A 24,155-nucleotide genomic window follows, 5' to 3' on the forward strand; every position below is an offset into this window, starting at 1 on the left:
TTTATGAACAGAGTTTTCACTCCACTATTGGACAGTAAAACCAATTTTTGTGTAGAATAAATTCTTTTCCAATTAATTCTGTATTCTAGATTTATGACCACAGAGTTTTCACTCTACTTTTGGACAGTAGAACCAATTTTACGTAGAGTAAATTCTTCTCCAATTAAATCTCTAATCTCGATTTATGATCACAGAGTTTTCACTTCACTATTGAACAGTATTATTATTATTATTATTATTACTATCCAAGCTACAACCCTAATTGGAAAAGCAAGATGCTATAAGCCCAGGGGCTCCAATAGGGAAAAATAGCCCAGTGAGGAAAGGAAATAAGGAAATAAATAACTGAAGAGAACAAATTAACAATAAATCATTCTAAAAAAAGTAATGTCAAAAGAGATATATCATATATAAACTATTAACAACAACCAATTTTTGCGTAGAATAAATTCTCCTCCAATTAATTCTGTTTTCTCGATTTATGATCACAGAGTTTTCACTTCACTATTGAACAGTAAAACCAATTTTTGCGTAGAATAAATTTTCCTCCAATTAATTCGTTTTCTCGATTTATGATCACAGAGTTTTCACTCCCCTATTGGACAGTAAAACCAATTTTTGTGTAGAGTAAATTCTACTCCAATTAAATCTGTATTCTCGATTTATGAACACAAAGTTTTCACTCCAGTTTTGGACAGTAAAACCAATTTTTTGTAGAGTGAATTCTTCTCCAATTAATTCTGTATTCTCGACTTATAAACACAATTTTCACTCCACTATTGGACAGTAAAACCAATTTTGTCTAGAGTAAATTCTTCTCCAATTAGTTCTGAAATCTCTCTTCCCCGATATGCAATCAATTCGAGCACGCTTTCTCATTTAGCGCAACGGAACCATAATTGCAATCTCCATTATCTTTCGTTCCCGGCGAATCCAATATCGCTCGCAATCCACAAACCCCTTTTTTTCTCCCACGATTCACCTGTGACCGTTAAGTCGAGAGGTCGAAGAAGGGTGGAGTTCAGTGCCTTTTGGATTTGCTGGCTTCGGTTGGACCGCTTGGGCAGGATGATGAGGCCAAGCAGGGTGTGAGAGGGCATGAACATACACGGGGAAAAGGGCGAGGGAAGGTGAGCCGGCAGTGGGCACGGCTGTGTGTGTGGTGGGGCATGCGAGTTCGGGCATGGTTCGGGGAGTGAGGTGGGGGACGTCTTGGGTATGACCTGGAGTAGGAAGGAAATTTAGCCATAAGATGTTTTATTACCTGTTTACTTAAGAACGATTAATACGTGAGAGACATTTCTTTCGGTAATAAAATTTTGAAAATTATTATTATTAATGGTTTTGGAATTATTAGAATTTTGAAAATTATTATTATTATTATTTTGAAAAATTGTTATGATTAAAGTTTTGAAAAATATTATCATAAAGATTTTGAAAATTATTATCATAAAGATTTTGAATATTATTATTAAGATTTTGAAATTCATTAAAATTTTGAAAATGATTATTAAAATTTTGAAAATTGTTATTAAAATTATTGTTATTAAGATTTTGAAAATTATTAATATTAAAATTTTGAACATTTTTAATTAAGATTTTGAAAATTATTGAAATTTTGAAAATTATTATTGATTTTTATAATTATTCTCCAGTTATGATAAGACTTTATTTATACTTATCAAGACATCTACCTTGAGATTGTAGGTGTAGATTATTCAGCAGAGTGACCTGCTGAAATTGTTCTGAATGTAGAAGATAGGGAGACCTATTAAGACCTACGAATTTATGACGGACTAAATACAAGAAGTTTTAGATAAAGGTTATGGGTACGTTTGTATAAAACGAGGTCTTGGTATGTGTAAACTCGCCTCTTAAGAGAAATTAGTTCACCAAGCTTTCAACTGGGCTTCACAAGGCTTTAGAAAAGTTGGAAGACCCAGGCCTACATGGCTGAGGACTATGAAGCGTGAAGTAGATGACGAATGGAGAAGTAATGATTTAAAAGCTCAAGATAGAGACAATTGGCAAAATCTAACCGAGGCCCTTTGCGTCAATAGCCGTAGGAGGAGATGGTGATGATGATGATGATTATTATTATTATTATTATTAATAATAATATCTATCAACTGGGCTCCACAGAGCACTATAAGACTTGGAAGTCCCAGGCCTACATGGCTGAGGATTATGAAGCGTGAAGTAGCAAATGATGAATGGAGAAGTGTTTTATATAAATCCCAAGATAGAGGCGATTAGCGAAATCAAACCTAAGCCCTTTTAGTCAATAGGCACAGGAGGAGATGTTGATGATGATTTGTTAAGAAAATGTACACTTTTCCATGGAAATTGAGGCCAATAGGGCGAAGAAATGAACAGAGAGAAAGCATATCGTTTAGACGTGGGTGTCTGCAGAAGAGGTGTTGGTGGAGGAATGAGGTACGAAGTCACTGAGAAGTAGGAAACATTAAGATACATGGGAAGGGAGAGGGAGAAGATGGAACTAGAAGATAAAGGCAAGAGAGTCGATGATGGGCGGAGGAGAGAGACACACAAAGGATGCCTCTGGAGGTCAATAAACTTATTTGAATTGTTAATGCAAATCTTGTTCGGGAGTTATCTCCAAAGATTGTTTCCCCTTATTATTATTATTATTATTATTATTATTATTATTATTATTATTATTATTATTATTAGCTAAGCTACAACCCTAGTTGGAAAAGCAGGATGCTATAAACACAAGAACTCCAAAAGGGAAAAATAGCCCAGTGAGGAAGAAATAAACAAATTACAGAAGTAGTGATGAACAATTGATATAGATATGAAATATTTTAGGCAGAGTAACATTATTGAAATAAACATTTTATTTATAAACTATAAAAACTTCAAAAACAATACAAAAGGAAAAGAAGTAAGATAGAATATTGTGCCCGAGTGTACCTTCAAGTAAGAGAGAATTATTATTATTATTATTATTATTGTTGTTGTTATTCTCATTATTATTATTGTAACCTCAAACAGAAGGAATGGAGATAGATGTGATATAATTATAGGAAGGAATAATTTCATTGAAACATTGAGGGTATTTAAAAAAAAAAACTAAAACAGAAAAATGACATTTCATTATTGTGATTCTGTGTTCTTGTGTGTGTTTATCGACATATGATCTAATAATGTAAATATCAACAACATTTCCGTTTAATATCACATTTTACCTTTGGGAATATATCCTGGAATTCATTTATGAAAACAGCTTCTAGCACTGGAATTCATTTATGATAACAGCTTCTAGCACTGGAATTAAAGTATGATAACTTCTAACACTGGAATTCATTGATGATAACAACTTCTAACACTGGAATTCATTTATGATAACAACTTCTAACACTGGAATTCATTTATGATAACAACTTCTAGCACTGGAATTCATTTATGATAACAACTTCTAGCTCTGGAATTAATTTATGATAACTTCTAGCTCTGGAATTCATTTATGATAACAACTCCTAGCACTGGAATTCATTTATGATAACAGCTTCTGGCTGGGCAGAGATTCGAACCTACAGTATGCCTCTTAGCCGAAACCATGCCTGCGAGGACTCTACCAATGGAGCTATCAAGAGAGATATTTACATTGATTAAAATCACGAGTGTTAGTGATATATATTCATGATGTGAGCTTATTCAAACTTTAGTATCAGATGCAGAAATAAAAGACAGAATAAAGAATCTAGGCTAATTTATAGTAGTTCCATTCATCTGTTTTCGATCCATGACGTCAACAATAGTTTTGCTATACTAATTTCAGTTCCTGGTTGTTATGTTTCTGCTTTGATTAGATAATTTATTTCAGCTTTATATGAATTGTGATGATTTGTTTTTTGGGAATATAATCATTTACGCAATAATTTCCTTAATTTTTTTCGCGTTCTTTTGTTTTTCAATGCGACCCTACCCCCATATTTACGCACTTCTCGTATTTTTGCTTTTCTTTGTTTTTCAAAGTGACCCTACCCCATTTTACGCACTATCTTCAATTTTTTTTCACGTTCTTTTGTTTTTCAATGTGACCTTACGCCAAATTTACGCACTTCTCGCATCTTTGCTTTCTTTTGTTTTTTTCAAAATGAACCTATACCATTTTTACGTACAGTCTTCAACTTTTTTTTTTTTTTTTTTTTTTTTTTTTTTTTTTTTTTTTTTTTTTTTTTTCTTTTTTCTCCAATGTGACCTTATATACCCCATATTTACGCACCAATTTCAATTTATAGCTTGCTTTTATTTTTCAAAGTGACCTTAAATGCCCCATATTTACGCACCAACTTCAATTTTCGCTTTCTTTTGTTTTTCAGTGACCCTACCCCTTATTTACGCAACAACCTCCATTTTCAATTTTTCGCGTTCTTTTGTTTTCCAAAGTGACCCTAGAAACCGAATATGAATGACAGGGCAGCATCGCCCCCAAAGGAGACTGGGTTTGGGCATAGGGGCAATGGCAAGGGTCGTTTGGGGTTGCAGGTAGGGGTCGCCAGGAGTTGCAAGTCCAAGGTCAAGAGACGGGGGGAGGGGGGGGTGTTTAAGAGGCGAGGGGAGGGGGGGGGGTGTTTAAGAGGCAAGGAGCAGTCTCTCTCCTAGCTTGTCTGCTCATGTTGGTTCAACTCCATCCTTCTGCCCTTTTTATACACTTACATGTTCTACCACTTTGTCCTGGATTCCTCTACATTTTCCATGCTCTCACTGTATTATTATTATTATTATTATTATTATTATTATTATTATTATTATTATTACAAGCTAAGCTATAACCCTAGCTGGAAAAAAAGCGAGATGCTTTAAGCCCATAAATATGGTTACTGTTCTTTAAATATTTAATTTTACCTTGTTTCCTTTCCTCGCTGGACTATTTTCTCTGGAGCCCCCCCGGTGCTTATAGCACCCTGCTTTTCCAAGTAGGGTTGTAGCTTAGCAAGTGATTATAATAATAATACTAATAATAACGGAAAAATAAGGAAGTGGAGTTCATATGGATGCCTTGTCATCCTCCCAGGTATAATAGGACATACCTGTTTTCTTACCCGTGGCATTCACCTCTGTTTTTACCTTACCGTAATTGTTTATTACACCAGTTGTTTCAATTGCTTCATATAGTTCAATCGAGAGGATAGATACGGAGATATTCATGTGTAGATTAATAAAAGCATATATCTATGTATAGATGTTCGTATTAAAATTTTTTTACCTTATGCTTTCATTAGACTCGTTGGTATAAGTAAGATCTTTTTTTATAGATATGATTGAAAAAATGTATGATCCTACTTTGTATGAGTTACTCGATCATTATGACTTGATGGGGAGCCGCTGACCACTTAAGCTAAAAAGATGGTTCCCGTCCATTGCCTGGGGAACCTGATGAGTTATATATTTTTTGTTAGAGAAGTGGTGGACTGTGTTGTTGTATATAGCATGACAACATACTTTACAAATGTTAAAAGATATTTATAATTGCTATTCCAAGCAGGTTGTCTTTATTTTTAGCAATATTTTGGGCTGTCTTTATTACAAACTTTAGAATAACTAAACTTTAGCAATATTTTGGTCTGTCTTTATTACAAACCTTACAATAATTAAACTTTAGCAATATTTTGGTCTGTCTTTATTACAAACTTTCGTAGAATAACTAAACTTTAGCAATATTTTGGTCTGTCTTTATTACAAACCTTCTTAGGTTAACTAAATTTTAGCAATATTTTGGTCTGTCTTTATTTCAAACTTTCGTAGAATAACTAAATTTTAGCAATATTTTGGTCTGTCCTTATTACAAACCTTCGTAGAATAACTAAATCTTAGCACTATTTTGGTCTATGTCTTTATTACAAACCTTAGAATAGGTAGATTTTAGCAAAATTTTGCCCTGTGTCTTTATCATAAACCTTTTTAGAATAACTAAATTTGTCCGGACGTTCAATTGTGTTTTAAATTTACATCAGAACATCATATTATTTGAATATGTTTTTAACAAATAGACCCCAAAGAATGGTTGTTGATGGGCTCCATAGTGACAGCATGAATATAATCTGTGATGTTCATCAGGGTAGATTTCTTGTCCCATTACTTGTTACATTATATTCGCACGAGATAAGGTTTGGCGTGGAATACAAGCTTGTTGCTTAAGCAGAGGATGCTACCAGATCCACCTGTTGAGTGTAGACCTGTTGCTGAATCCGATAACAGACATTTAGTTGAAATTAGTGTGAAAATCATAGATGAAGTTAACACGTAACAGAACTTTTTTTTTATTTTATTTTTATGGCATTAGATTCTTCCTTCCCTGAACTTTTCATTGGTACCCGTTGAGATACTACCGCTAGAGTTATTGGGTCCATTGACTGGCCAGATAGTACTACGTTGGATCCTTTTCTCTGGTTACGGTTCACGTTCCATTTGCCTACACCTACACCGAATAGTCTGGCCTGTTTTTTACAGGTTCTGTCCTCTACACCTGAAAACACAGAGATTAACAAACAATATTTTTCTTCACCCAAGAGGTTAACTACTGCACTGTAATTGCCAGTGATTACTTTATTCTTGGTGAGGGTAGAAGAGACTCTTTAGCTGTGTAAGCAGCTCTTCTAGGAGAAAGGCTCTCCAAAAATCAAACCATTGTTTTCTATGCTTGGGCAGGGTCATAGCCATATCTATCTAAATATTTAGCCTTCATATTTTAATTCTTTCCTCCTGGTCTTCAGCACCAGACTCATTTTAATTTATTGCATCAACATTTAGGTCCCTTGTATTTCTAATCCTTCATCTGTAAATTAATCTCTGCCACCGTCTTTCAGTAAGCTCATTGTGCATTCTGTATAGGATTTTTTCATACTTCTGACATCCTTTGCATTTAGATGTTCCCTGATTTAGTATGCAGTCGATTCAAGTCGTGTCGTTTCTTTCGTAAGACTCAACGTTACTCCTTATTATTGCATATTGTGGAATGATCTCCAGAGTCAGTTAGTTAAATCTATGCAACTTTATAATTGCAAACTTTGTTCTTTTTCGACGTGATTTGTTTTTTGTTTTTTTATCTGTTATTTTATAATGATTTTTGTATTTATAAATAATAAGAGTAACTATTTAATTCTTTAAAGGATGGAAGAATTAGATGCCTTTATCGTGTTTTGTATGTGTGTGTGTGTATATATATATATATATATATATATATATATATATATATATATATATATATATGTGTGTGTGTGTGTATGTATATGCATATATATATGTATATGCATATATATATATATATATATATATATATATATATATATATATATATATATATATAGATAGATAGATAGATAGATAGATAGATATGAAACGTAAAGTAGAGACGACTAGCGAAATCGAACAGAGGCCCTTTGCGCCAATAGGCGTAGGAGATGATGATGATGATATATATAACCAACACTTGTCCTTTATTATATAGGGGAGATTCTAATAAATTCTCATCACATTGATTATAAATATACAAATAACATGAATTCTCATGGCGTTATTCGAATGTCCCTCACAAGCCCTCTCAATTAAAAACTCAATTCTCCTCTATAATTCCTTATAACCCTACTCTCCCATAGCCTTTCCCTCTGCCCCTCTTTATTTTCTTCGTATTTCAAAGCAGTATCAAGTTTCCAGGCCATAACACTAATAATTGGGACTTTTCCTCTTCCAACGGTGGTTTAACTTTAATATTTTCACCGCAGATTTCTTTTGTGTACGGTACCTGGTTTTACTTTTGTGTTCGTTGATTGCTTTGTAACATGAGCTTGAATCTGGGATAGTGAGGGTGTCAGGTTTTTTATTATTGTGTTTATTATTATCGAGTCCGTTTTAATAGTCATTCATTACCTCTGCCAGCGGAGTTTGGAGGAGGTTATGTTTTCGCCCCTGTCTTTTGAACAACTTCCTGGCCACAATTTTACTCTTATAGCAGTGAAACTTTCAGGGATTAATTGTTATGTTGAGACGTAGAAGGGATCCCGTTTTGAAAGTCCTAGGTCAAAGGTCAAGGTCGTGTAAAAAAAGTCGATCGAATTTACCCTAACCTTAACCCCAAATTCGTACTTGGTTGTCACACACACTTCAAATACGCCTACGGCCTGAATTGATTCTGGGAAAGGCAAGCTGGTTTCGAGAAATAAGCTGCCGTGATGGAGGTCTGCTTTTCTAGTTACTTTCCTTTAAGGGTTCCCTACAAGGCTTACAGGATCTGTTTGTCCTATACATTCTTAGTTTTCTAAAATATTACACAGCGTATTCCTTGTTAATTGTCAAATCCACATTATCGAGCACTTTGAAATTAAGTTGTAAGTGGACGCCAAAATAATACTGTGCTTAAAATAATTTTTATTGGACATTCTCCTTTCATATATTTGGTCAGTAAATTGACTGAATTGATGATAGCCTTGTGAGAACATCGGAAACACGAGTTTGAGCCACGCTCAAAGCTTGATATATTCATTCACAACCTTACTCTTTATGTAAGCTAGTCGTTGAGCTTTGGAGGGTCCCAGAGATATAACAGTCGCTTGGTGAACAGAATTGTCTGGTCCTCCTTGGTCCTGGCATGGGTGGTATAGAGGGGTTTTCGTGTCTACAGGAGTGTGGAGTAACTCATTGAAGTCTCCATGACTCGTCATTCATGAATTACCTTGTTTCCTACCTTCTACCAACTTTTGCGTGGAAAAATCTTATTCTTTTTTCTAATTCCTCCTATTTATGTATACAACTTTAGCATGGAGAAATTGAATGATTGAAACTGTAAGATAAAGATATGAAATTTGTTTAGTCTTGCATACACAACAGTGCAAAGAAATTTGAGAGCATTTTTAAATTCACATGAAGATTAAATTTTATTTATTAATAGACCTATTCGTGATATCAGAGGGAAGAAGGGAGTTTTTAGAGTATATGTGTTGTTGGCAAACTGGAGTTCATTTTATGTTTGATACATGAAAAATGCCTTCCAAGCAGGAGCTCAAGATGTTTACTTTTTATTTAACTTTAGGTTTGTATATTATTTAATAGTATTTTTTTTAGACATGAATGATATTTGTAAGTTAATGCTGTTATTTATTAAAGTAATTGATAGAATATTTGAACGTAAGAGTTTTTTTGCGACTTGATTAATGATTCTAATTGTTTCAAATTTTAAATTATAACAATAGAAGGGTTTTCAATACATATTCATGTCCCTTTTCTCCATTTGCAGGTGTTTGTTTATTATTAATAGCGGTCCAGCTGAACCCAGCAGCGTCACAAATCAGTCAGCCCGAGTTGGTGTTCACACAACCTCCGTCCGTCGCTCCCAGTGGCGACAACTTCGTCTTGACAGATGACTTCAACCAAGACTCTGAACCGCCTGATACCTCACCAGCGCCACCACCACCCAACGACGAGACACCACCTGTTGATGTTTATACCCCTGTGAGTATAAATTTATCTTTATATTAATATGATAGCGTGTATGTTATTTTTTTTTTGTCACGCTTTAAAGAAAACAGAAATAATTTCATGGTATACTCGTGTGTCATGCTTTAAAGAAAACGGGAATAATTTCATGGTATACTCGTGTGTCATGCTTTAAAGAAAACGGAAATAATTTCATGGTACACTCGTGTGTCATGCTTTAAAGAAAACGGAAATAATTTCATGGTATACTCGTGTGTCATGCTTCAAAGAAAACGGAAATAATTTCATGGTATACAGTACTCTTACAAATTCACATTAGTCTTTGATTACTTAACCCAAGCACATCTTAAATAGTGTTCCCAATTTTGTCTATAGCACCTGACTTTTTTTTAAATAGACAAAAAATTAAGTTCTATCAATTTCCATAACTTAGATTATAAAATTAATCTTGGGCCTTTTCGTTTAACGACTAATCCATTCTTATTGTAAAAGATTTCTCATAATTCTGATCACCCTTTGCTTCAAATCTTCCTAGACATTGCTCAATTTCCCATCCGCCTATCATATTCAATGACCATTAATAAAGCTTAAGGACAGAATTTCGATAAGGTTGGGATCTACCTACCACAACGTTGCTCTATTCATGGACAACTTTATGTAGCCTTTTCAAGAGCAAGGTCTATGAACAGTGTAAGAGTGAAAATTTTTCCTCAGAATAATTCTACTTATGGCCAGAGAAGAGGAACTACCTCCACTATAAATATTGTATATTAAGAAGTTTTGTAGATTGTTTCGTGTATTGCTCATTTTTTAAAATAAATATACAAGTCAAATCTTATCACATTTTATTCAAACAAGTATAGGTTAGGAACAAGATAATTAGTATTGAAAATATCATTTCGTGTAATTTACACGGGTTCCGCTGGTTATTATTATTATTACTACTACTACTATGTATTATTATTATTACTACTACTACTACTACTACTACTACTACTACTAATACTACTACTACTTCTAATACTACTACTACTACTACTACTAGCTAAGCTACAAACCTAGTTGGAAAAGCAAGATGCTTTAAGCTCAAGGGCTCCAGCAGGGAAAAATAGCCTGCTGAGAAATATGAGAAATAATGAACAATTAAAACAAAATATTTTAAAAATAGTAACATCAAAAGATATTTCATATATAAATTATAAAAAAGACATGCCTACCATTGTTTCACCTCGTGCAGTGATCAGTGCCCAAACTCCCTCTCTACCCAAACTGGGACCAATGAGGGCCAGGCAATGGCTGGTAATGACTCAGCAGGTAGGCCTATAGGCTAGCCCAAATCCCCTCTGTTTAGCTCACAAGGATGGTAATGTTGCAACCACTAAAAAAAAAATATCGAGCTTGAACGGGACGTGAAGAACCCCTGTCGAGCAGATAGCCAGGGATGGACGTTTGAATTAGACTTCCACAATTAACCACATAACTTTAGTGCCTATGTATCTGTCATTGAGGCTCATATGATAGCTGTATTTTCTTAATTTTCCGACCCCGGGTCGCCTCAGGGCACATATCACACTGCCTGAGGTTGACCCCTTAGAAAATGGAAAGAGGGTAAACTATACAAAAAGCTGGTCGGTTAGGTAGAGTTACCAGTAACTCCTAGGAAGGTAGTTCTAGGTAAGTATGTTAGGAAAAATACAAATTACTTAAAAATTTGTGATATTTTCTTCATTTTCCAACTTTAGAGTTTTTCCCCAATTAAACCTTGGTGCCGAATGGCATCACCAGCCTTGGCATCTGGTCATCTAGGCCAAATTCATAAATGCAATACAATTTGACTGCTGCCTTGATAAGTGAATTATAGGTAGTAGGTTGACCAGGGCGCTAGCCACTTGTTGAGATACTACCACTTGAGAATTATTGAAGCCTGTGACAGGCTAGATAGTACTACATTTGAGCCCTCTCTCTGGGTATGGCTCATTTTTTCTTTGCCCACACATACACCAAATAGTCTGGCCTATTCTTTTCACATTCTCCTCTGTCCTTATACACCTGACAACATTTGAGATACCAAATAATTCTTCTGTGTCCAAGGAGTTAACCACTGTAATGTAATTCAGTGGCTACTTTCCTCTTGGTAAGGGTAAAATTGATTCTTTACCTATGTCAAGCGGTAAGCAGCTCTTCTAGGAGAACGGCACTCCAAAATCAAACCATTGTTCTCTAGTCCTTGGTAGTGCCATAGCCTCGGTACCATGGTCTTTCACTGTCGTGGGTTATAATTCTCTTGCTTGAGGGTACACTCGGGTATGCTATTCTGTCATGATTCTCTTCCTCTTGTTGCTGCTCTTTAAAATATTGTATTTTGATTGTTATTACTTCTCTAGTATTTCCCTGTTGCCTTTCCTCACTGGGCTATTTTTCCCTGTTGGAACCCTTAGGCTTATAGCATCATGCTTTTCCAACTAGGGTTGTAGTTCAGCTAGTAATACTAATAATAATAATATTTAAAATATTAATATCCCATATTTGAAATAATATCCTGATTTTCATGAAATGAACATAATTCCATCTGTGTAACTATTAACATCCAAATTGCTTTTTCAGGAATGGGACGGGTCTGCTTCCATTAGCGAGACGGACGACTCCTACTTGGAAAATCTACAAACGGAGGACGCCACATCGCTAACGTTAGGCGGCAGTGCCAGAGAGGGATATTTTACCCCGAATTCTGTAGTTCTCTTACCTCCTCCGATTAGTGTGCGGAGCTACACTTCCATCAGTTTTCGTACCTGTTCGTTTGGTACTTTGCTATCACACGTGAGTGGTTATAAACTCCTTTATCTTTTATCTCTATTCCAGAATGGTATACAGTAGAGAAACTTTTAACTGGGCTCCACAAGGCACTTAAAAGAGCTGGAAGACCCAGGCCTATATGGCTGAGTACTATGAAGCATGAAATGAATGATGAATGGAAGAATTGCTTTAAAAGCTCATAGTAGTTTCTTATTACGATTTAAGTTTTTATGCCTGGTAGGCCTACTTGAATTTAGCTTAGGAAAGTAATTGATAAATAATACCAAGTGATATGAGAAACAGTTTGATGATGCAAATGATTCAATTGAAACAAAATTAATACAAATCCGAGATTTAATTAACTTGCAATTGTATTGAAAAATTGGAAATTTGTTAATGTTTTTGTTTTAGGTTTTATAACTTTTATACCATAAGAAAGTATATTGTAGATACATGTTAGAAATAAAAATTCTTAATTTGTTCTTAAATTGTATGTAAATAGTTATCTTCATGTAATGATGCCTGGTACTTATTTTCTTATAAATAGTAATAATTTATGGTAATAATCATCTCCCTTAAGGTCTTCATTTTGACTCTCTCGATGTTAAATTTCTTGTAGATGAGAACGAAAACGTACCTTCCTTATGTAGGACTGAGATAGTTAAATATATCATGCCCTTTATTACATGTAAAATGCAAAATAAAGAGAACATCACTCAATTAAAAAAGAACAAACTACGAGTCCCTATTTCATGTCACTCAATTCCTGGATGATTGAGTTTCAAAGATTGTTGTTTTTAGAAATCCATAAATGAATTATTTTGACTATTTGCAATGGACCTCAACATTCGATGATAATGAGCTGTTAAAGAGAGACTTGAAAATTTTCAGCTTATTGTTTTGTGCATTCTTCTTACACTCAGGCACCATTTCATGAGATTTTCATTGAATAATACAAATTTTTATTGTCCATTTGGGTGGGGAGCGTTAAGAAAGTGGCTACCATATGGGTACACTCATGGTTTTAATGATGTAGAGTTGCATGCTGATTTATTTTATTTCTTACAGAGTGGGCCTGGTGGAGATGCCTTGTCTTTAGGTGTTAGTGAAGAAGGTAGTTTGGTGCTAAAACTTAATCATCGTGGACAAGCAGTCATCACTACTCTGGGAAGGGGACTAAATGATAATGCTTGGCACAGAGCGTATCTCAGGTATGATCTGTTTACTGGTTATTTCAAAATTAGTCTTTATAAAACTTGAAACTTTAGAGAGGGTAGCTTTTATTTTTCTGTGACCTTCCTGAATTTGTCATTATAAAACTTAAAATTTTAGAGAGTGCCTTTTATTTTTGTGACCTTTACATGTGTTTTTTCCACTAATATTACAGAATTGAACTGGGAATTTTGACGCTAGGCGTGGACCAGGAAACTGCAGTCGTTGCCAATACAACTAGCAATAGTTCGTCGTTAATTGAACTCGTACGCGGTTCCTCCGGGCTCCGTTTGAGGATTGGTGCCAATTTTACTGGCTGCATTCTACAGGGAGCTGGCACCGAACTCACAAATCCCCTTATCAAACATTCTGGCGTTGAATGGGGAAGCTGTCCATTACCCGATGGGACTGACTGCAGTGAGTTTTTGTTCTCGGTTCCACCCAACAGTTATTCTTAATTTCTTTTATATATTGTTGCATGCTGATAAGTTGTGACTTGATATGTCATAGTCTGTGATGTGATTAATTGTTTAAAAGATTCTGAGAAGTCCAAGGTTAGTTATGATATAACTTCCATTAATGATATCTATTCCTAATCTCGACGGTAGATAAACCAGACCACCTCTCAACTTTTCCCTTCCATTTATAAGTCATAATTAATCTTGGTCATACAGTAAATAAATATTAGATCTCTATTTCTCTACATTATGATAAATATTTTGATGGTGGTGTGGCTTTTTGCTTGGCTTATTTGCACTTGCTTGGTGATCGGATGTTACGATGACTACTTTGTGTTCCTTTGGGTGACGGTGTCCACACGTCGCTACTTCTGATTGACCCTTTCACACTTTTCTCAGGTGGAGGTAAGCATGCTTTCTGTAACGGAGGGTGGTTATATGGCATTGGGTTGTGCAATTGGTAGTTTTACATTAGTTTCTTGGTTCTGATCAAATTTTGTACAGTAGGCTACAGTAGTTATAGTTAATCATTTACGTAATTATGGTATTGAGAGTAACGTTTCTCTAATTTATAATACTGTACTCTATTGTATATATTGTGTAGAGGTTTACTCCAATTTTTATTTTCTTTTTAGATATAGAAATGAATCATTGATAAATTGGCAAGATAAAATCAAATTTTTTACATTTTAATTATTGAAAAGTTGACTTCTTTCTTTCATTCTTGATTGTGGTTATGCAAAGTGAATATACTCCCAAGCTTATGCATGAGAGAAACCTGCATATCAATGAATTTTGAAGGTAGAATTTCTCCATTAAGCAGTTTGTTTTTATTACTTATAGTATTTTCATGCTAAAGATACTATAATTTTTGTATTCGTTCAAGTCTCAGTTGTTTACGTAATATAGCACAGATCTAAATAATAACCAAGGAAAACAATGTTATGTTCATGAGACCACGTAGTCATTTTTTTAGCCCAAAAGGCCTCACCTGAGGAGGTGGAAAATTAGACTGGGGCAAAGATAAAGAAGTCTGCCAGATAAGTTAGAAGAGGCCAAATGGAATGAATGAAAAGTAGAAAACAGTACAACCGAGGTAGAGAGACCTGTATGGGGTCAAAAATAAAAAAGTAAGCAAATTTATTTGTCTCCGTATATAAAAAGAAAATTTAAATTCTTTTTCTTTCTTTGCACAGAAATTAAGGGTAAGAAAATTTTTGTCTTAAGCTTTAGATCAGATTTCCATGTACTACAGTACAGTACAGTACTTGAATATCATTAGTGTGCTAAGTTCCAAATTGTTTCTAAAATTATACTGTGCAAAGCTTAATAAACAAAATTTTAAAATTTGAATTATGCTGATGTACAAATTGAATGAGAATTTTATAGTTGCTATGTAAGCTTATATCCTCTTTATATGTTAAATAGCGAGGCTAGACTGATTAAAGGTTAGTTTTTGCATCGACTGAAAATTTATCGCACAATTTAAAATTTTTACCGTGAGTTCTTTTTCAGATGACCTTTTGGAAGGTTACAATAGTGTCTATTCCCAATGCTTGTAGTGTGTTACTGTATTGACAGCGTCAAGGTGCATGATTCCTTTTGATACATAGCATGGTTATTGTGAAAATTTAATTCCTTCTCTAACTAAAGTGAAATGGTGATTTTTTTATATCTGTTGTTTGCTGCTTTATTTCTTACCAGTTTTTCTTTTTAGCATTTTATATGATAGCATTATTTTAAAGTTACCGTAGTGTACATAGTTTTTTATACTGTAATTTTTTATTTTCAAAATTCAAAAAATTTTACATAATTCTGTATAGTTTGGTGTATAGTCATGTTTCAATATTTAGATTCAAGTGTTGTTTCCATGTTGCTCTTTCTTTCTGCTAGCATATCATTTTTTTTATATATATAGATTTAAAAGATTGTAGAATATACAGTAGAAACTTATGAAATTTAGTTCGAGATTTTTTTGAACTTGCACATTTGGTTGTTTAACCTTTTGGGGTAACTTATATTGTACAATTTTCACTATTTCATGGTAGTAGATAGGAAAAGAAATGTTGTATTCTATCCTTGTTGATATATTTTAATTTCTAATGAGAAGATTATTTTTATCCAGGTGGGTATGATGAAGATCATTGCTTTTCTCAACCATGCGGACGTCATGGTGTATGCACAGCGACGCAAGATGGCTATGTGTGTAACTGCTACACTAGGTATTCTGGAGAGCATTGTCAAGTTGATTCAGGTATGATTTTTAATTATTTCTGGTTGCTGGGTTGATTTTACGAATAATCTTTTATTGCTCTTTCATGTTCAGAATTTTATTGTTGTTTACACGAACACAGAATTGATCCAAAAAGGTATCCTGTTACCTTCATAAACTATCAGATAGTGACCTATTTCTAGTCCCGTAATTTGTGATTTTCTCAGCATGTTATTCAAATTTCTGATCATTGCAGGACCCTTGTGCCTTCTTGACGAGTTCCAATGTGAAAATGGCGGTATGTGTCAAGAAGATCGGCTGGGCAACTCTACGTACTGTGCTTGCCCAGTTGGACTGACGGGGCCCCGTTGCCAAACCGTGATGGATGAATCGTTTTGTGACAATGATAACAATCCCTGCCGAGTACGTTCTCAGTACACACTTTGCTGAATGTTGAAAAATGTTATAAAAGTTTTAGGAAGTACAAGACGTATGTTTTATTAGTTGAAGCTTATGTTGTTTAAATGACCTGCTAAGCTAATGTTCTTTTTACTCCCTACAGAATAATGCTACATGTACAATGAATTCCTTTGGTGATATTTATGAGTGCCAGTGTAAGCCTGGTTTCAGTGGTATAAACTGTGATATTAACGATGATGATTGCGTATCTCAGCCTTGCTGGTATGGCGGTACATGCATTGATAAAGTGAATAGCTTTGAATGTAATTGTGAAGGCACTGGGTATGTATTTTTCAGAATTTAGATCTCATGAATAAATGTTTCTTTGACTTATTTTAATGTCATTAACTCGATACAATCCACTGTAATTTCTTGTTAAGAGAGTATCTGTTATGAATAAAGATAATGATTTTTATCTTATTGACTCTTTTCTTTGTTGGATTAATCTCCTGAATCATTTATAACTGTTATTTCTGTTTAATCTGTCCATGATAATCATTCTTTTTTGTATTTTATCATGCTCTTCATCAACAGTTGAAGCCTCATTAATTTAGAAGTTATTTCATATAAAACAATTTATCTGCATCTGGTCAACTGCAGTATTGCGCTTTTTTGAGCTTTGATTGTGAAATCTACGTCGTCAGATTACGTTGAATTATCTCAGATTACATTGAATTATCTCAGATTACGTTGAATTATCTCAGATTACGTTGAATTATCTCAGATTACGTTGAATTATCTCAGACTACATTGAATTATCTCAGATTACATTGAATTATCTCAGACTACATCGAATTATCTCAGATTACATTGAATTATCTCAGATTACGTTGAATTATCTCAGATTACGTTGAATTATCTCAGATTACATTGAATTATCTCTCTGCTTCCAGGTATGAAGGGGATATATGTCAAACAAATATTGATGAATGTCTATTAAATGATCCATGTACAAATGGAGCCACTTGTTTTGATCTCTACGGGGATTACGAGTGCGCTTGTGCCCCTGGGTATACTGGAAAGTACTGTGAAGTGGTAAGTATTCCCTTTATCCAGTTTAATGTTGTTACTGTTTTTTTTTTTATTTTAATTGTTCATTACTTCTCTTGTAGTTTATTTCTAAATTTCCTTTCCACACAGCTATTTTCCTTATTGGCGTCCTTGGGCTGACAGCATCCTGCGTTTCCAATTAGGATTGTAGTTTAACAAGTAATAATAATAATACAGTAATGATATTTTTCATGTTGATGGCAGTTAATGTAGCTATGCAAACTGGAAAAAATTATTCATTTGAAATACTTGAGATATAAAAAATATGTTAGTTAAAAATTTGATCTTTTGCGTTACATGGGATGAGATATGAAAAGTATGTTAATACTAACTTTTGATGTAGGGTCCCTTCAATGTTTAAGTTTGACCACTAGTTTAAAGATTGTTCATGAGTGGCAAAGATAGTGAACAGTACAATGTCCTAGAGACTGACCATAAATACATATGATCAATGCCAGAGCCCTTTCTCCATCAAGCTTGGACCAGGGAGAGTCAGGAAATGGATGCCGATGACTCGGTATATAGACCTATAGGCTCTCACAAACTGTTGGGCTTGAATGGGTCTCCAACTTCCATCCAACAGATTACTAGTCAGGGATATTTTTTGGTTTAGCAGATCACATCACAAATGTACACAATTGTATTTGTGTGATTTTTAGATAAATCTGGGAATTTCGCCAAATCCTCATCACTTGGTGTCGGTTATTAGAAATCTAAACTTTGATTGTGTTTAATTCTTTCAGTGTTTGTTTATTCACTCAATATTTTTTCTAGGTAGATGGAATTTGTCTGAAAGCAATGATGCAAGACTTTAATCACTAACTAGAAGAGTGGAATAATGTCAGCCCCATTCTTATCAGAAATATCTTTTCTTCAACAGGAAATCCTGGAATGTTCGTCAAACCCTTGTCAGAATGGGGGCTTGTGTGAAGACCGCAAGAATGCATACAAGTGCTCGTGTGTTCTAGGATTTGAAGGAAACGACTGCGAACATAACATAGACGATTGCTTTAATGTAACCTGCCCTTGGAATGCACAAGCAGTAGACTTTATCAATGAATGTGTGTGCCACTGCAAGCCAGGATTTGCAGGTATTTTTTAACTATTTAATTTACATTAGAATGATAAAAGTCAAAACAAGTAGAAGAGCAATAATAGGTTTCAGACCTCTGCCATTGAATGAATCTACTATGTAATAACCAGAATTGCGATCTTGATTAGGATAACCTCCAGAATATAACGGGTTCTTCGTAAGCATGATACCTATCTGTTGTTAAAATTTAGAGAAAATCCAGCAAGGAATTTTGACGTAATCATGCTAAAAGACAAACAAATAAATAAATGCATGTCATTTTATAACCTTGGCAGAGGTAATAAGATAATTTGAACATATGGTTCTCATTACTTAATTTTTTCAGGTTTTCCTCCGGATTGCATTGAAATAGATGAATGCCTCTCTTCTCCCTGCTTGAATGGAGGTACATGTTCTGATGGGGAGAATTCATATTCATGTACTTGCCCACAAGGATATTCAGGTACAGTACAGTATATTTCGTTATACAATGGGTTGCTTCAAAGACCGTAAATCAAAATTTCAGTTGATTAACAATTATGGTCATCGCCATAGTTGATAATGATTGTGGAAAATAGGTTAATTAAAAAATTTATTTCGTATCAATTTTTAAGGGACTGAATTTGAGGGGTCTTTTATCTTTTATTGATGATGAAATAATATATAGCTGTTTCCCAAGCAACAAACTTCTAGTCAGAATATAGTACAATAAACTTATGTATGCATGTAACTGATCCTGCAAAGCAAACTATTCATAATGCTGGTACATTATTCAATAGAATGATGGTTCCAGTTTATAAAAGGCTTTTCATGAGGTATATATATTCACAAATCAAGAAACCTATTCTCATACATACTTTTACTCTTTGAAACCCCTGTTCTGCACATTTTTTAAGCTTTATCATTAATGAAATTTATTTTTTTAACAAGTTATCCCATGTCTGAATCTCTACGTATTTCTTTTAAACATTGATGCTAATACTGTAAGCAAATGTATTTAGTTTTACGTATCTTATATCAATATCCAATTATCTATTTTATTTACAATTTAGTCAAAACAACCTTTCCTCTTCTATTTCTTTTTAGGCGACAGTTGTGAAGTTAACAACGATGACTGTAGCCCAAACCCTTGCCAGAATGGCGGAACATGTCTAGATGGCATTGATACCTATGCTTGTATGTGTCCACCTGGATTTGTCGGAGAACACTGCGAAGAAAATCTGGATGAATGCGCTTCAAATGTTTGCGTGAATTTTGCTCAGTGCATTGATCAGGTGAGAAATATTTGATCGTGTTTAATAATCCTAAATTATTTTAATCTTTGATGAAGGTTCTATGCAAGTGATTAAATTTAGTATAAAGTGTTGATTAAACTCTAAAATGGTAAAGGTACACTAGATGACTAACAGTTTATGGAGTAGAGTGCAATTATATACAGTAGGTCAGGTGTAATGGTGCAATATTATTTTCTAAGCCGTGATAGTAAGAGATGTGGCAGCTTCCTTTACTCGTCAGGATATATTAGCTTATATTGATAGAAGAAGAGAGACAAATCAGAAAGATTTTTTACCCTTTGTAATTTTCTATTTTTTTCATTAATGTTTAGCCATTTAAATCTGTTGCCTTTACTTTAGAAGGCTTGGGGTTTAAAATAAGATAACCAAATATGTAACAGATAAACTATCGAACAAGACCTATTGATTTGCTAAAAAGCACCAAATTCAACATGCTTTTCATAACTACTATTTAGAAGCAATGTATTTTTATAGAAATAAGATTGTTTTTAATACCGAGAAAGTTACAGCAGACTGGTAATAGCAAATTGGAGGGAACATAACTGTGAGGATAACAAGTTGCATTCTTATTTCTCATATTCATTTATCTATCTGGGGAGTCACATGACTATTGGGTTTGGTGTTTGGAACTCTACTGTTCCCAAAAGGTATGGAGGTGTCATTATCTGATCCCACTAAGGTCTCTCCTCGTCATCCTTTAAGACCGACTCCATTTCTCTTCCTTTAGTCTCTTCCACTTAACTTTGTTTTGATTTATAATTCTTATTTGAGAGCAAATCTTTATGAAAGTAGAAATGCCAGTTGGTGGCTTCATTAGACAATCTGTAATGATATGATCATAAGATTTTCATTTTGAAATAGATTTTTTTCCTCTTATTTTACCAAATAATAAATCCTCTGTTGTTTTGATGCATTCAAGGATTACCATCTGGTAAGTACTTGTTCTTTAGATTTATTTTGTCAATAGAGGAAATAAGGTTTCACCAGCATTAATTTATGTAATTGACAATGATGTTGCTTATAATAATAATTAATAGGATGCGTGTAAGACTAAGGAAATTCAGGAATGTGGTAGTATATCCTGAAATATTGATATTCATACCTACAGAAACTCTGTATCCATAATGTTAGTTTATTATCATTTCGTATATGCTGTTGATTCATATAGAAAGAATTTGATCTATTCTAATATTTCAATCCCCATTAAATTTCCAAATTGGTTCACATGAATTCTATAAAGAATGCAGATAGTATACAGTAAAATAAGTAACCATCATATAGATTTTTTTCTGTGAATAAGTAATAGACCATCATACAGAATTTTTGCTAAACTTATTTTATCAAATTTTTCTACTCTGCAGAGTTTTGAATTCACATTAGGTTTGTAAACCATGTAAAAGGCAATCGATTATTTGACTATAGTTTACCTACCATTATATCGGTTTAAACACAGTAATTTTAGACTACTGGAAGCATTTTAAACATTATAGATGCTGTCTGAGTAAATATCTCAAAGTCATGATAAGGTAGATCTTACTCTTGGTACTCAAATCTACTGTACAGCTTATTAAGTATTGAAAATGAACAAAAGACAAAGTCTAGTGTCACACTGGTTTCCAGGCGTTATTTCATAACTATTGCTGCAATTAAATTCTAATGAATAATGATGGTATGTTTTCATATAAATGTATAGTTACAGTACAATATACTTCATGTAGATAATATCATCATCATCTCCTACCCCAATGATGCAAAGGTCCTCGGTTAGATTTCGCTAGTCTTCTCTATCTTGAGCTTTTAATTTAATACTTCTCCATTCCTCATCACCTACATCGCGCTTTATAGTCCTCAGCCATGTAGGCCTGGGTCTTCCAACTCTTCTAGTGCCTTGTGTAGTCCAACTGAACGTTTGGTGAACTAGTCTCTCTTGGGGAGTGCGAAGAGCATGTCCAAATCATCTCCATCTACCCCTCATTATGATCTCATCCACATATGGCACTCGAGTAATCTCTCTTATAGTTTCATTTCTAATCTTGTCCTGCCATTTAACTCCCATTATCCTTCTGAGGGCTTTGTTCTCAGATCTACTAAATCTATTGGAGATAGTTTCATTGTCATACCATGACTCATGTCCATGTAGGTATCACGAACATTATTTTTCTTTCAACAGACGGGGGATTACGAATGCGTATGTCTGGACGGTTGGACAGGAAAGAATTGTGACCAAGAAATCGACGAATGTGCTTCATTGCCATGCCAAAATGGTGCAACCTGCCATGATGGTCTTAATGGATTTACTTGCATGTGCCCTGCTGGCTTTTCAGGTAAGAAGGGACAACTGGCTTGTGGCGGCCAAGCGTTCACAGCGATGTCGCTTTTTGATCCTTCGGTGTCGGCTCTTCCCATCATTGTGAAGCAGAAATTACAAAGCGTTGGATTGTTCATTTAAAGGAGGAGGATTTGATCAGATATTTTTGGTATTAGGAATTCAATTTAAGAGATTTTATGGTGGTGTGTTGATCATTCTTATTGTTAGTAGAAATTTTAAATGTGTTCTATGATTTGTGGAATGTAATGTAGTAAGAAAATTGCCTATGTATAGACTAGCCCCAATTTATAATTTTTTTATCTCTGGCCTGATTAAACTAATTCTTCTTCTTCATCCCTGATTAAACTAATGAATAGTAATAATTTAGTAGGTGAAAATTTAAGAAATTTTTTTTTAAAATTTGAAAATATTGTATCACAAGCATACTTACTTGAACATCTTAGGTTTGATTAATAAGGGCCATTCTGTCCTTCTGTAGTCAACCATACTAATTTACTAAATGTCTTTTGATTTTATGTCAATAAAGCCATTCAGTGTTCTTAATGGCCGATTTATTGGATTATGGGTAATTGTTTTCATAACTATTCTTCATGAAGTCTTCTTCTTAGCTACTTAACCCTTTTACCCCCAGGCTATTTGGAAATTTCCAACCCTTAACCCCCAGGGGGTTATTTTTTTCCCAGCACATTTTGCAGTATATTTTTTTTTAAATTGCTCTAAAAGCCTTAGTTTTTGTCATAGAGAGGTCAGGTTGGTCTCATTCTCTTGGAAAATGCCTGAATATTCTCAAAAAATTATCAAAAATATGAAGAAAAAAAAATTTTATAGCATTGTTTTGCAAGGACGTACCGGTACGTCCATGGGGGTAAAAGGGTTAATATAATTTTTTGTTTTCATTGCTTATCCTTCTTGATATACCCTTAACTGCCATTTTGTATTTTGTTGTTTCAGGGGAACTTTGCTCTTTCGATGTTGATGATTGTGTGGAAAACCCATGTTTAAACGGAGGTTCGTGTATTGATGGCATCAATAACTACACGTGCGACTGTTTAGATTCTTTTATGGGAACTAACTGTGAAGAGGAATATGATGCTTGTGCTTCAAACCCATGTCATAATGCTGCTACTTGTAGTTACGAGAAAGAGATCCAGGATTATACTTGTGAATGTGCTGTAGGTAAGATTATATCTGTGAAACAACTGATATTAGAAATGATGTCTTGGTGAAGTCTTGCTTCTTTCTTTGTTTCTTTAAATGTAACAGAATCCTTATCAAATATTAGATCTTTTAAATCATAGAGAGTCACAGTGAATGTCATGATTTATGGATCGTGTATTTTGTATTGTTTGATTGGAAAAATCACCTATACAGTACAGTATTATGAAATTTATAAAAGGCTACTGTATTATTGTAATACATATGTGTTTCTCTGTGCCTGACAAAGAAAAGATACTTTATATTGATGATATTCTTTTTTAGGGTTTGAAGGTCAGCTTTGCCAAGATAATATCGATGACTGTTGGAGCGTAGATTGTCCTCTGGGAAAAGTATGCTTTGACTTGGTGAACAATTACGAGTGTCGCTGTCCTGCGGGTTTTACGGGTGATAATTGTACAGAAAATATTGATGAATGTGAAAGCAATCCTTGTCTCAACGATGGTGTATGCCATGATGGTTTGGCAAATTACACTTGTGATTGTCCTGATGGTTATACTGGTAATTAAAGTATTCTTGTTTGAAATTATTGGTATTTTGTCTGTAATCTCAGGTTATATAACTTTATGGATCAGGTATTTGAAGACTTGAATTACAGTAT

At 34.1% G+C, this 24,155-nt stretch overlaps 1 protein-coding gene across 2 annotated transcripts in view; it reads left to right on the top strand.

Moving 5' to 3' along the window:
• Nucleotides 1-24,155, top strand: part of crb (crumbs) — a 162,041-nt gene that overhangs the window by 92,093 nt on the left and 45,793 nt on the right. For both annotated transcript variants that reach the window (XM_068366347.1, XM_068366348.1), the window contains exons 2-15: nucleotides 9,260-9,474; nucleotides 12,064-12,276; nucleotides 13,321-13,463; nucleotides 13,640-13,881; nucleotides 16,048-16,176; nucleotides 16,391-16,557; nucleotides 16,697-16,875; nucleotides 17,487-17,628; nucleotides 18,524-18,734; nucleotides 19,062-19,178; nucleotides 19,802-19,989; nucleotides 22,181-22,334; nucleotides 23,291-23,515; nucleotides 23,819-24,055. In XM_068366347.1, coding sequence (XP_068222448.1) covers nucleotides 9,260-9,474; nucleotides 12,064-12,276; nucleotides 13,321-13,463; nucleotides 13,640-13,881; nucleotides 16,048-16,176; nucleotides 16,391-16,557; nucleotides 16,697-16,875; nucleotides 17,487-17,628; nucleotides 18,524-18,734; nucleotides 19,062-19,178; nucleotides 19,802-19,989; nucleotides 22,181-22,334; nucleotides 23,291-23,515; nucleotides 23,819-24,055 — 2,562 coding nt within the window. The remainder of the gene's footprint in view (nucleotides 1-9,259; nucleotides 9,475-12,063; nucleotides 12,277-13,320; nucleotides 13,464-13,639; nucleotides 13,882-16,047; nucleotides 16,177-16,390; nucleotides 16,558-16,696; nucleotides 16,876-17,486; nucleotides 17,629-18,523; nucleotides 18,735-19,061; nucleotides 19,179-19,801; nucleotides 19,990-22,180; nucleotides 22,335-23,290; nucleotides 23,516-23,818; nucleotides 24,056-24,155) is intronic.

Source organism: Palaemon carinicauda, chromosome 44 (genome assembly GCF_036898095.1).
Source record: "Palaemon carinicauda isolate YSFRI2023 chromosome 44, ASM3689809v2, whole genome shotgun sequence".
NCBI classification, from domain to species: Eukaryota; Metazoa; Arthropoda; class Malacostraca; order Decapoda; family Palaemonidae; genus Palaemon; species Palaemon carinicauda.